The sequence below is a fragment of the Schistocerca gregaria genome, chromosome 4, assembly GCF_023897955.1.
Source record: "Schistocerca gregaria isolate iqSchGreg1 chromosome 4, iqSchGreg1.2, whole genome shotgun sequence".
Classification (NCBI taxonomy): Eukaryota; Metazoa; Arthropoda; class Insecta; order Orthoptera; family Acrididae; genus Schistocerca; species Schistocerca gregaria.
In genome coordinates, this window is record NC_064923.1 from 311,618,866 (window position 1) to 311,632,728 (window position 13,863).

The window sequence follows — 13,863 nt, forward strand, 5'->3', positions numbered from 1 at the left end:
TCGTACTATGTCTGCCCTGCTGCCTGTGAGACTCTACCCCTTTTTATTCTTCTCTAAGGCCCTCTAAACCCAAAAACTAATCAGAGCTCACAGCTCCCACCAACCATGTAGCGGTGTCCCTTATGTAGTGGACCAAGGACCTATTAAACGGAACCCGATACTGCACCAGGTGCAAATCAAGTAATCTGCAGTCTAAGTGGTCACAGAACCGTCTGAGCCTCTGAATCAGACTCTGCACTCGGCTCAGCACCAAAGGTCCGCAATCTGTCCTGACGACGATGCAACAGCTCTGTTGTCATCTTGCGCACAAGGCAGCCAGACTTTCCTTCAGACAGTTCAGACAGCTGCCTGCAACCAGAAAGAATCTGTTTCGATCTAAAGCGACACACATTATTAGAACTGACCTGGCTGGATCCTTTGATCTTCATGGCAGTGCAAAGGACTTGTTCAGTACATGCTATGGCCCCCCACCCGCAGTATGCACACACACACACAGAGTGCACAAGGCCCTCGTCCCCTCCTTGGTAGCCACATCCCTAAGGGAGCCCTTCAGATGCCTAACGTTGAAGCTCCCAGCGAGCAGTACTTCCACTTTGTGTGACTGACTGTACCTTGCAAGCTAAGAGGCTGAAATAGGAGAAGCCACTGCGTTTGGCTCAGGATCTTTCAGAGACAAATACAGCGCCTGAACCTGTTGGCCAGACGAACTGGGGAGGCCTTACTTTCAGCACGCTGGAAAGTCTTTCACTGTGAGTCATAAATTGGAAAGAGCTCCCGCCTGATCACAGGTCAGGGTCCCACCTCAGTGCGGGCAACAACAGGTGCGGCCACGGTAGCAGACACGTGGGGGGTGCCTGACTTTCGTTGGATCTTCAAGCTTGGCACCCCACAATAACGCCCACTGGCAGCAGACTCAAACTGCGTGACCAAAGCCAGCATTGCCCTCACCTACGAATGAAGGGTCACGAACGCAGAAATCAAAATCCCTATACATACTAAAGATGACTGAACTCTAAACTCGGCGCACAAACACGCAATAAATTTGCGAATTAAATTTCTTCGCACAAAGGTAAAAAGGGTTAAGTCGCTTCCGTTTCAAGCTCGTAGAAATAATTCGCAAACGAACGCAGTACTGTTCTGTGATGATTTTTGGACAAGAGCTGCCCCCCCCCCCCCCCCCCAGTTCGTCTTCAACATCTATTTTAATTTAACCTCTAACTTCTCGTTCTCTCTCTGACCACTAAATTTCTTCTCCACTCTTGATTGCATCTGTACTGCCGCCATATACGAGTATTAGTGTTAGACGTCAATACTCACATCGACAGAAAAAAATGAGTAAGCTGTTCAACACAATCTTAAGAAATATCTATTGTCATTATTATATCTGTTATGCTATTATTATACTATTATTATTATTATTATTATTATTATTATTATTATACTTTTTCATGTGCTATGCATGTTGAAGTGTCAGGATGGCTCTAATAATGCCAGGTAAAACATATATATAAATAAAAGTAAACATATGTGAATATCTAATTGTGACCTTCGTACCACACACTGTACACTAAGTGTTCATACTTTATGAATGGGAAACTTGCAATAATTTAATTTTTATTTGCGACTGAACGTGATAAACGCAGCAAATACTCTGAAGAAAAAGCAGATGCTCTTACAAGGGGAGGATGAAACCAAATGAAAATTTAAGAGTAAGAGAGATTATGTGGTTATTATTTCACTGATAACAAAACTGAGTCACATTTCAAAAGAAATTGGCTATGTAGGCTCTCTTATTAGTATGTCACTGCAGCCCCCCCCCCCTCTGGCCTAGATGCATGGGAAGGGTGTCATAATTGTCTCTTTTCCTGAAATAAGGTGGTCTGCAGTAATCTAACTGCTCCTCGACATCCCGGATCCAGGCCCTGGAACGGAACTGATGTCCAAGTGGGTCTCACAAATGTTCTATCGAGGACTATACTGAAGAACTTTATGGCCACTGCAATCCCTCAACACTACGCATACAGTTCATAGACACACGTTCCGTATAGAGACGAACATCGTCTTGCTTATAAATGGCTCTACCATACTGTCGCATGAGCGGAAACACATGAAGATACCGTATGCCTCTGAGGTACCGTTGTGCTATCAGGTTCCCTCAGTCATACTTCCCGTGGGGTGAAGTGAGACCCGTCTGCTCTCCACAGTTGCGCCTCTCCAGAACAGTGAAATAATTGAACCTTTCAGGAGATCGCTGACGATGGTCATTCAGAGTAGCGCAGAATCGCGTTTCATCACTGAACACAATGTGGCCCTATTCATGAGCAGAGTATCCTTCCCATTCTCGTCACCACTGCAAACGCAGGCTTAGCATGAGATGGTAGTTACTTAATCCGGATGATGCTAATCTCTGCCAATGGTGCCGGATGACACAGGTCGTTGCAGGGAGCCCATTATTTTCTCTCGGACGACAGGCGCGGACAATAAGGGCTCACGATACGCTTGGTGCACGATATGGCGTACCTTCCTTGTGGCGGTCAGATGCGGTCCACTGGAACCTCGATGTCTAGTTCGCCTCTCCTCACGTAATCATGCAGTCGAACACCGCATCACTGTCACATCCAAATGGCACACAGATCTGGGTATTTCCCGGTTCGACCAGCTGGACAAACGAAGATCAACAATGAGTTCGCGTTCAAACTCTGTCTGCTGCTGATAACGCTGTCTCAAGTGAGTACGCAACATCCCTGGTTTCGACACAGTGATCCTTGAACAACTGACGGCATTAAACGCCGCTTATATATTTTAGGAGCCCTGGTAACAATGGTAAACACGAGAAACACCAGTGCATTCTGGTGGCCATACCATGTCACACAGAATTCCAACTTTATCCATTAACAAACCACCGATGGTGTGTACTTGAACGGAGTTAAACTGACATATGCTTTACTTTTTTGGTCAATCTGTGTATCCTATATAGCTGCGGGTACTAGAACCTATTGTGCATTAGATTGTAACATATGACATGGCGCACACACCAAACGAAATGTGGTGACTAAACATCAAAGCCCATTGCTATTACTCCGTCTACTTGCCCCGAAAAAAAATCGATATCATTTATTGCTCTCTAGAACTGACATAGTGAGAGAACCCAATAAGCTCAGGTAGCTAGTGATAGACTGATGACAAAATGCACGCCACATATGATGAAAAGCCGGGGCGTTCCCCTCTCCCAAGCGAGTGTTTCAGAAGACAGGGACAGGTCGGGAAAATAATTACGCAAGGAGTGCCCCAGAAAATTCGGAGCGGATAGGAACCGTAGCAGTACTCAGCAGGAACCTGGATAACAAGAAAGTCAAGCAAGCATTTATTGTTTCAGGAGCACCAGGCAGGAACCACAACTCAAGGGTAGTGGGAGGTTCGACAGCTTCAGATGGCGAGTTCCCTTTTGTGGTAAAGTATTACCAAAAATTCTATAATACGTAATTTTAGTTTTATCAATTTTAGCATCGTTTCTGAGCAATATTTCTGCCTTTGTAGCTTAAAAACTGTTTTCCTGGTATCGAAATATGTGAAAACTACCGATTAAGAAATTCTTCCAGGATTGCACAGACCTTGTTGAAAAATCTTGTCTTCTTTGAGAACCGTTTTCATACGACAACCAAGAGCAATTACTTATTCATTTAGTGTGGCTTGTTGATTAGTAAATCATTAGATCTTGGCAGTTTTATCCCCTTCTATATACGCTGGGAAGTACAGAATTTCTTCGATTAGGGCTCCCCTCACTCAGCGATGAGTCGCCTCCTTCCTGAAACCACATTCTTGATCTCCAGTGCGCTATAGACTATTATTTTGGTCTAATGGAATAGCACTGCTCACAGTATTCCATTTCGCAGTTTCTACATACTTGACTCCATCGCAGATATGTTGGCTTTGCTCAAAAACTGATCTCATTGTTTTGATTCATGAAGTATTTTGCTGCATATGACATGTCATATATGTTTCTGTGTCCCCTCTGTAGTGCGTTTTCAGTTTACATATAGTGGAACGGTACTAATGAAATTTATCAGGCGGTGAGGTGTGATACACTTTTGGCTGTCGATAAGGTGACAAACGAATGGGCCAACGAAGACGCGCGTTGTCCTGGCTGATATTTACTCGTTCCCAAAATTTAAGGATAAGGATTAAATAAATCATGCTTGGAAAACACTAATATGTATAATCAACCGAATAATATGGCGACCGGTACACGCAGACCTGAGGTATGATTAATTTGAGTACCACAAAACTGTAGGAAGACACGAGACAAAACTGATCCTACTACTAATCTTAAAAGGCAGACTGATGAAAGGCTAAAAGACATCTGTAGGATTTGTAAATTTAGAAAGAGTGTTTGACGATGATAACTGCAATACACTTTTTAAGATTCTGTTCTTATCTAGAATTTTTATAAAAACCAGAAAATAGTTCTAATAGTTTCAGGACATGTAGGCGATGCAGGAATTGAGAAGGGCGTGAAACCCACTTGAAGATAGTTTTTCAAGCCATACATAGTTCAAGAATGTAAATAAAGTGCAAAATGAATTTATAGAAGCAGTTGAAATTCTAAAGAGGAAATGAAATATCTATAAGGTCTGCCGATGAGAATGTAATTCTATACAAAAACAGAAAACGACTTCGAATGTCAAGCGTATGGAAGTGATAGAGTTGTGCAAATAGATCAACATCATCAACAGGAAATGACATCAGGCGATGCACAGGGGTTTGATTGTGACAATAAACGCTGTAAGTACTAGATGAATTTTGTTATTTGAGCAGCAATATAACAGACGGTAGCAAAAGGAAAGGCGACACGAAATGCAAACCACCAATAGTAAGAAAAGCCCTTCTAGAGAAGAGAGATTTAATATAGGATATCAGCTTACCATTAGAAAGACTCCTGAATGTATTCTAACGATTTGTATTGAGTTGCAATAAACAGAGCAAGAAAAAAGAAATTACAAGCTTTCGAATTGTGCCATTGCAAATGAAAGCTAATAAGGAATGTTGGTAAGACAGCTAAGTGTAACATACTGAATCGAAACTGGGAAAGATAGCTTTATAGCAAACTTAACTAAAACAAGGGACAGAGAGATTGCACACATCCTGAGGCATCAAAGAATACTTAGTTTTGTGTTGTTTGGATGTGTGAGGTGTGTGAAGTGGAAGCCAGTCGTGACTGCAGTAAGGAGGTTGAAGTAGGTATAGGTTTCAATAAGGACGCAGAGATTCACAGGCTGAACAAGCGTAGAGAAAGCGTCAAACCAATATTCTAACTCCAGACAAGTATAAAGATAACATAAACAAATTGGAGAGGAGGAAAAATGGAAACAGAAAAGAAAATCAATGCACCTTATCATTTCTCTAACAAGCGGAGCTAACCAGTCTGTATAAAAATGTGATCAAAGATAATTGAGATCAGTGCTCTGAACTCATGATGCTACAGTTGGCTTCACAAGAACTTGGACTTGAAGAATAACGTATACAGAAATGATAATGCCATGAAATTAATGAACGTTATGAAAACGATATGTCTTCAGTTGATACTGCGAACCTTACAACGTAACGCCACATGTGAAACCATATCGACTCTCTGTCATTAAAGCCTTGTATCAGTGTAGATTGCGTCACATTTGCTCATGTCTCCTAGTTACCTAGAAACCTCATCATGGGTTTTGTTGAAACACGTTTAAATTAGCAGCTCTATCTATTCTCTACACAGGTTTGTCTATAACCTTACATCTTCTTTCCCCAGACAATCCTTAGGAGCGTTTCATAGTGGGCGACTTGGCCTCAGTAGAATCATGGGCGCCGGCTACCATTATAGAGAGGTAGTCTAGTGTGCTGCTTGATTAATGTACCTGCTGATGATTTATGTGGTGTGTATGGTGGTACAACATGCAATATGTGGAGAACAGGGATGAATTTAGCAACATTAAAGTGTAGGCTGTATTCTCAAACGAAGGACATTTGATCGTATTGTTATTGTAAGAAAGTAACTCAGGTTGCAATTCTTCTAAAGTACGTTTACAGTGTTTCAACGGATGTAGATCCAAATGAAGTGTTCCACTCCCTGTTAAGTTTCACATACAAGAACTCAAATATTTTGTTTTGAAGGTTAAATCCATAGTAGCTCCACTACTTAGATGTAAGGAAACGATTGTCGCTCATTCACCTCTCAACAACTAGAGCTGATCAAATGGAAAATAACAGAATTAATTACTATGTTTAAACTGTGTAATACGGAATGCACCACCTCTGTACGGAAACATACATTTGTTTTCTTTTTTTTCAGGTAAGCATTTTAGTTAATGGCAATTTTAAGTGCGGTGGAACCATCATCAACCAAAACTGGGTGTTGACAGCTGCTCACTGCATAGACGGGTAAGTTCTCAACATATCAGAAAAAATTTCCCTACTGCAGTCACAGATTTATATTATAGCAGTATTTCACAGTGTTGGACATAACGTGACAGTTTGACGGATATCATTACCGATGCTCTCACCAACGATCGAAGTAGAGCGTCACTTCAGACGGATGTGACATCACTGGTCCTGGGGAACGTTCAGAGTGTTTACACTTCGCGCCAACAGGTACGATTGTTGAATGTCGACGTCAATACCCAGGCTGATTGTTCACTGTTTTAAGAAGTGAACAAGGAGAGAGAGAGAGAGAGAGAGAGAGAGAGAGAGAGAGAGAGAGAGAGAGGAGTAAGGAGTAAGAATGAATGATTAGAATTCAATTCCCGTCAAAAGCCATGTCGTTAGAAATGGCCACAAGTCCGGATTAGAAAAGCATAGGGAAGCAAATCGGCCGAGCCCTTCGCAGAGGAACCACACCGACATTTGAATGGAGCGTTTAAGGGAAAATCCTGGAAAATATGGATGGCTGAAGTGCTAGAAAGAGAGAGAGAGAGAGAGAGACAGTTCAGTGACGATAGTGTGATCGCGAACGTTGGACTGCGGCCGTTTTATGCGGAGGAAACGACACTGTGTGAGGAGAATAGTTCATATTTGCGGAATAGACAGACGAAATGTTTTTGTGAAGCAGTGTTAGGATGTACTTAAATACTTCATGTGTTATTGCGGAGTTGTTGGTGGAGTCGTCAGTTACAGACCGTGAGATGATACATTCATGATCACGCATCATCCATGATAGTAAAAGACAAATAATTTCTTCTACACACGATCGTGACTGAATTTCATATACAGGAATATGTCATGAACTATTTCATAGAAAGTACAAGTAACGCAATAATTAAATTTCAAAATGCGAACATTTATGTACTCGACTAATGTACGTGGCTAAACGGAAGGTGGGGTCGTTGAACAGAGTCTTCGTCGTCGTCATCTTCCATATGCAGAAAATTAGGCATCTGCCTCTTCCGTCTTCATTAGGTTTATGTCCATCGTTTTTCTGGTCTACCTATGTTTTTCCATCTTTTCGGGTTGTAAGTCAGCGTTTCCTTGAACGGTCTTCAGTTTTTTATCTCTTGCTTCCGCCTCTCTCTGTATTCAATTGTTTCTTCACTAATAGCATGTACATTGAACGCCATTCGAAATTCTCCATTCCTTATTATATCTCTTCTTGTTCAGCTCGTTGCTCTCCGTAAGAATCTCATCTCTGCCACATGACTTATCTGTCATGTCTTTTTATTTACCCAACTTTCGCGTCCATACAGTACTGGTTGGTGCTGTGATGCTACCAACAAAGTTTTACAAAATTCAATTCTTGTATCCTTCCGCGTTATGTAAATAAGTGTTCTGTTCATGTTCGATATATTGATGCAAAATTTACGTAGCCTTTTCATCTAAAAAATTACTACAATGATAGCTTGTGTCGAAGTCCGACTAATTAAACTGTGACATTGTTCAGTTACTTCGTTGTTAATAATTATTTTCGACCGTATTGGGAATTTACTTTCAAAGGTCATGAAATTTTTTGATTGTTTTCTGCACTTTTTTGGTTCAGTCAGTATACTGAAAACTGGTGTTTATCTTCACTTTCTGGTATTATTACTTCCTCATCTCCAAACAGAAAATCACTTAATGTATTTATCGAATTTATTTCCTGGGTGATTTACTAATTTCCAGATTTAAGGATATTTGTAGCAAGTAATTGGTGAAAAGGAACCTCCCTGAACCATTCCCTGATTGATTTTTAACTCATTTGTACTTCACCCTTACTATTGATTATTACACACATCAAAAAAAGTTTTGCGTCGGCACAGTCCCCACAACTGATGAAGATAGAAGTTCAATGTGGATGCTGTATCACACTCACTGTCTCTTTCACTGTTCAGAGATGTCACTAAACTCGCCCAAAGATGTAAACAACCATGCATGTGCAGCACCTGTCAGACGGAAGGGGTCTCACAGCCTATCAGTCCAGTCATTCCACTAGGGAGGAGGTACACGAATGGTGTGGTCTGTAGTTCAACCATGGCTAGACTGTCAATACCGCGGTTCAATCGCGCCCGCTTTGTTACTTTGTGTCAAGAAGGGTTCTCGACAAGGGATGTGTGCAGACGTCTCAGAATGAACCAAAGCGATGTTGTTCGGACATGAAGGAGATACAGAGAGACAGGAACTGTCAATGACATGCCTCTGTCAGGCAGCCGAAGGGATGACCGCTACTTACGGATTATGCCTCGGAGGAACCCTGACAGCAACACCTCCATGTTGAACATTGCTTTCCGTGCAGCCACAGGACGTCATGTTACGACTCAAACTGTGTGCAAAAGGCTGCATGATGCGCAAATTCACTCCCGATATCCATGGCGAGGTCCATCTTTGCAACCACAACACCATGCAGCGCGGTACAGATGGGCGCAACAAAATGAAAAATGGACCGCTCACAATTGGCATCACGTTCCCTTCACTGATGAGAGTCGCTTATGCCTTCAACCAGACAATCGTCGGAGTCGTGTTTGGAGTCTACGCGGTCAGTCTGAACGCCTTAGACACACTGTCTAGCGAGTGCAGCAAGGTGGAGGTTTCCAGATTCCCTGCTGTTTTGGGGTGGCACTATGTGAGGCCGACGTACGCCTCTGGTGATCGTGGAAGGTGCCGTAACGGCTGTACGATACGTGAATGCCATCCTCCGACCGATAGTGCAACAATATCGACAGCATATTGGCGAGGCCTTTGCCTTCGTGGACGACAATTCGCTCCCCCATTGTGCACATCTTATGAATGACATCTTTTAGGATAACGACATCGCTCGACTAGAGTTGACAGCATCTTCCTCAAACATGAATCCTATCGAACATGCCTGGGATAGATTGAAAAGGACTGTTTATGTAGGACGTGATCCAGCAACCACCCTGAGGGATCCACGCCGAATCACCGTTGAAACGTGGGAAATGTGGACCAACAGTGCTTTGATGAGCTTGTGGATAGTATGCCACGATGAATAGAGGCATGCATGAATGAAAGAATTGCTACTGGGTATTAGAGGTACCGGTGTGTACAGCAATCTGGACCACCTCCTCTGAAGGTCTCGCTGTATGGTAGTACAAAATGGAATATAAGATTTTCATGAGCAATAAAAGGGCGGAAATGATGTTTATGTTAATCTCTATTCCAATTTTCTGTACAAGGTCCGGAACTCTCGGAACCGAGATGATGCAAAACTTTTTTGATGTGTGTATATTCTTGTTTCAGTATATACGCTTTGGATTGCCCTTTCAGGTGCGGTGGGTAGTCAGTGTCATTCATTATTGCCAGTAATCTGTTTCGATCAACTTTGTCGAAAGTATAACTACCTTCCTTCTTCTGTTAGACGTTTTATGTAAAAACATAAATACCAGACTTTTTTTCTGAATCCATTTTCATATTGTTCGAGATGTGTCTCAGCGAGAGCGGTTATTCTGTAGTTGAAGATTTTTTCAGTAGTGTTTGTATGCTACGTTCAGCCTACGAATGCCTCTGTAGTTTCCACATTCGCTAGTATTACCCGTTCTGTAAACCGCGCAAATTTCTGCCCTGTCTCATTTTTACCAGCACTACTCGATAGGCTAGAAGAATCAAAGGTAAAAAGCAATTTTCTGCGTATCTCATTAACTCTGCATTTATGCATCTATTCCTGCAGCTTCCCTATTTTAATTCCTTTGAGCGTGTTTTGTGATTCATACTTAGTTATATCAACAGCTACAAATCTTTTCCTTTATGAATACGCACACCACTCGCAGCATCTTCCTATTTGCACTGTTAATAATGTGTAATCCACGGAGATTGTAAATTATTAAGGTTTGTTGTATCCTTTCCTGAATTGTTTATGTACCTATTTACATTTCGAAGGATAAGAGATGGTCTTTCATGTTTATTATGATTGATGAGGAAGATAAGTCTGCCGCAAGAAACATCATTGGCCGATGTCGTACAAGATCTCTAGTATTAATTTCTTTTTGCTTCATTCCATACGTCATTACATAAAATTTACCGCCGTACAAGAAGTAGGTGGTATTCCTAACATGTAGGAAGAACTTTACCGTTTCAGGAGGAAAATGCAAGGAAGATGAGGTATCAGATCTGTCTTCCGACCTCCTAAGAAGATTATGCAGATGCTACGTTCTGTTAAGAACGGTCTCGGCCTCCGGATTCCGGAAATTTACAGCATCGCATGTGAATGCGGAAACAATTACACCAGTGAGTCCATCCGCACCGTTTCGTTTAATAGGCTTTTGAGACGTGGCCAAAGAAAGAAAATATAACAATCGAACTGATTTCAAGAGCGATTCAAATTTCCGTGATAAATGCTGAAAATTGTCAATAAGCTACGCTGGTACGTACTCGGAGTTAGTGTTCAAAAACGGTTCAAATGGCTCTGAGCAGTATGGGACTTAACATCTGTGGTCATCAGTCCCCTAGAACTTAGAACTACTTAAACCTAACTAACCTAAGGACATCACACACATCCATGCCCGAGGCAGGATTCGAACCTGCGACCCCGAGCAGCCGCGCGGTTCCGGACTGAGCGCCTAGAACCGCTAGATCACCGCTGCCGGCGGAGTTAGTGTCTTTCACCACTTAACGACAATCAGCGACCGATTTGCTGCAACACAGAACCCATTTTACGAGTTTATTCAGCAGCGTAGATATCCAGACGGTTTCCTTTTGTTTCAGATACGGTGCGGGATCCATCACCGTCCATGCGGGCTCCACTTCAAGCACCGGCTCTGGTACTACGGTGGGAGTGAGCACCACCATCATTAATGACAGCTTTGACAACCTGGAATACACGGACGACATCGCCCTGCTCGGGGTGAGTTCTCCTCTTGCATTGCCCCTCTCCTTTTCTTGTGGTACATGGTCCTCTCCGCCGTTCTTTTCCTCGGAGACTTATTATTATTAGTACTGGTAATAGTATTTTTATTGTTATTAAAATTATTACTCTGCTGTGGATGTTTAGACCTCCACTTCATAGGGTGCATCCACTGCACACAGAACTGCTGCTTCCCATTCGACATTAATTTTATGGTAATGTAGACTAGTTTAAATAGAATATTCATTGTCCTACCACCGTGACGTATGCATCAAACAGTTTGACTGTTAATCGAAAGGTTTTATGTCCGATTCTGACCAACGAATAAATTTCGCCACAATTGGAAGGCGAAGTTGTCCAGTATAAGGAGTTCTATTTTATAAACCCAATCTTGGTGTAAATCTCAAGCACTCTCAAATTAAATATCACATCTAAGTGATGCTTCTCAAGTGTTACAAATAAATATGCAAAGGGTGTTGTATAAGTGTAGGCAAATGTTATGTATCATCAACGCCTCTCGTTTTTACAATTTATTTTTAGGTAATTTCTCATCCGAGGAATTGATGAGCGTGACGAAATGCATCATTTGGAGCACACTAGAAAAATAGTCAATCTTATTGAGAGCCTAATAATGTATTTTACTTGGATCTGAAATAGGGGAAGTGCAGGTTTAACTCAAAACAAACTATCAATGAAGCCTGCCATATATAGCAAGTGACACTATGGTGCTAAGGCCCTTCAAAGTTGTATTTCTCATAACCAACTACTAAATAACACCCACATCTAATCAAAGTTATGACAGAGCACCACACTGACACACTTAGAGAATTGGCAAGGCATTGGCTTAGGAAAGAAGGAAGAAGGATTTTTGATAAATTTATAGCGATGTACAACTTAAACTTATGTTACACAACGAGAGCTTCCGCTATGTTATTACACATGACGACCAAAGACGTTTGTCGAAGAAGACAGAGATAAAACTTACAAAAAAAACTTAACGAAAAAAAATTGCAACAACAATAAGAAGTTTTGCGACAGAAACGAAAGTTTGTAGGTGCGTTTTTGCATCTGAAGGATGACTATTCAAACTTCGTGCTGTTCACGTGAGGAGCTGCAAATCAGGTTTGCTTTGAATGCAAGATGTAACGGTTGTGAACGTTAGTTACCTTTGAGATTAGCCGTGGTGAGTTGATGTCAATCAAGAGTGCTCTTAAGGCGACAAAGACGCCATTATTAACACCTCACTGAGTTTGAACGAGATCTTGTAATAGGGTTACGAGAATTTGAATGTTGCTTCTGCCGTACTGCACAAAGACTTGGCAGGAATGAGCCACTGCACATGGTTGCTGGGAATGGCTGTCATGAGAAGGTACGGTTATAAGGAGACCGTGCTCCAGACAACCAAGTCGCACTGCTGAGAGGGATGAAAATGTGTTCGGCGTGTGGCTCTGATGTGTCTAGATGCACCTGCAGCAGCAATTTTAGCAGCATTTGGCACCACAGTGAGACAATCAACTGTTGCAATTCTGAGCCACACACCCTGTAGCCTGAATTGCAGCGACTCCAAACCACCGCTACTTGCGGCTCCAGTGGTGTCAAGCGAGAGCTCACTGGAGGACAGAGTGAAGTTCTGTTGCGTTTTATTATGAAAGCTGGTTCAGCCTTGTTACAAGTGATGGCCATCTTTTGGTTAGAAGGAGGACAGTTGTGGGTCTGCAACCAACCTGCCCGCGTGCTCGACACATTGGACCAACACCTGAAGTATTATACTGGGGTGAGATTACTTGTACTTGTTATCCCATGGAATGTGGCTGCAAATTTGTAAGTAAATCTGTGTCATTGAGCCTTTTGAGCTACCATTCATTAACAACTTTGCAGAGAATGATTTCCAAGAGGATAACGTTCGCAAACATACCGATTCTGTAGATCAACATGCTCTACAGAGTGTCGAGATGTTGCCTTGGCCCGGTCGTTCATCAACTCTGTCTCAAATCGAACACATATGAGACATCACAGGACGACTTGGCCAGCATCGTCGACATCCACGATTCCCCGTCACTATATTGACCGATGAAGTGCAACAGACATGGAACTCTACCCCATAAATTGACTTCCGCCAAGTGTACAACACAACGCATGCATGTTTACATGCCTGCATTCAACGTTCTGGCGGTTACAGAGGTTATTAACGTACCAGAACCTTACATTTGAAGTGGCTTATCTCGCACTTACATTAATCTGTGGTCCTGCAATTTCAATCTCTTAAATCGGCAAGAAGGAAATGACAAGTATTTTGGACAGGCCAGGAAAACTGCTGGTGAATCATGTGGATGCATTGGGCAGATGGAGGGAATATTTTGCAGAGTTGCTCAATGTAGGTGAAAATACGATCAGTAATGTTTCTGATTTCGAGGTAGAATGGGATAGGAATGATGATAGAAATAGGATCACATTTGGGGAAGTGGAGAAAATAGTCAATATATTGCAGTGCAATAAAGCAGCTGGGGTGGATAAAATTAAGTCGGAACTCATCAAATACAGTGGAATGTCAGGTCTTAAAT

The 13,863-nt window shown here is 42.1% G+C and overlaps 1 protein-coding gene across 2 annotated transcripts in view; it reads left to right on the top strand.

Annotated features, from left to right (window-relative positions):
• The window catches only part of LOC126266707 (trypsin alpha-3-like), a 185,751-nt gene that overhangs the window by 167,600 nt on the left and 4,288 nt on the right, over window positions 1-13,863 (top strand). For both annotated transcript variants that reach the window (XM_049971156.1, XM_049971155.1), the window contains exons 2-4: window positions 3,377-3,450; window positions 6,332-6,420; window positions 11,164-11,302. In XM_049971156.1, the coding sequence (XP_049827113.1) occupies window positions 3,377-3,450; window positions 6,332-6,420; window positions 11,164-11,302 (302 nt within the window). The remainder of the gene's footprint in view (window positions 1-3,376; window positions 3,451-6,331; window positions 6,421-11,163; window positions 11,303-13,863) is intronic.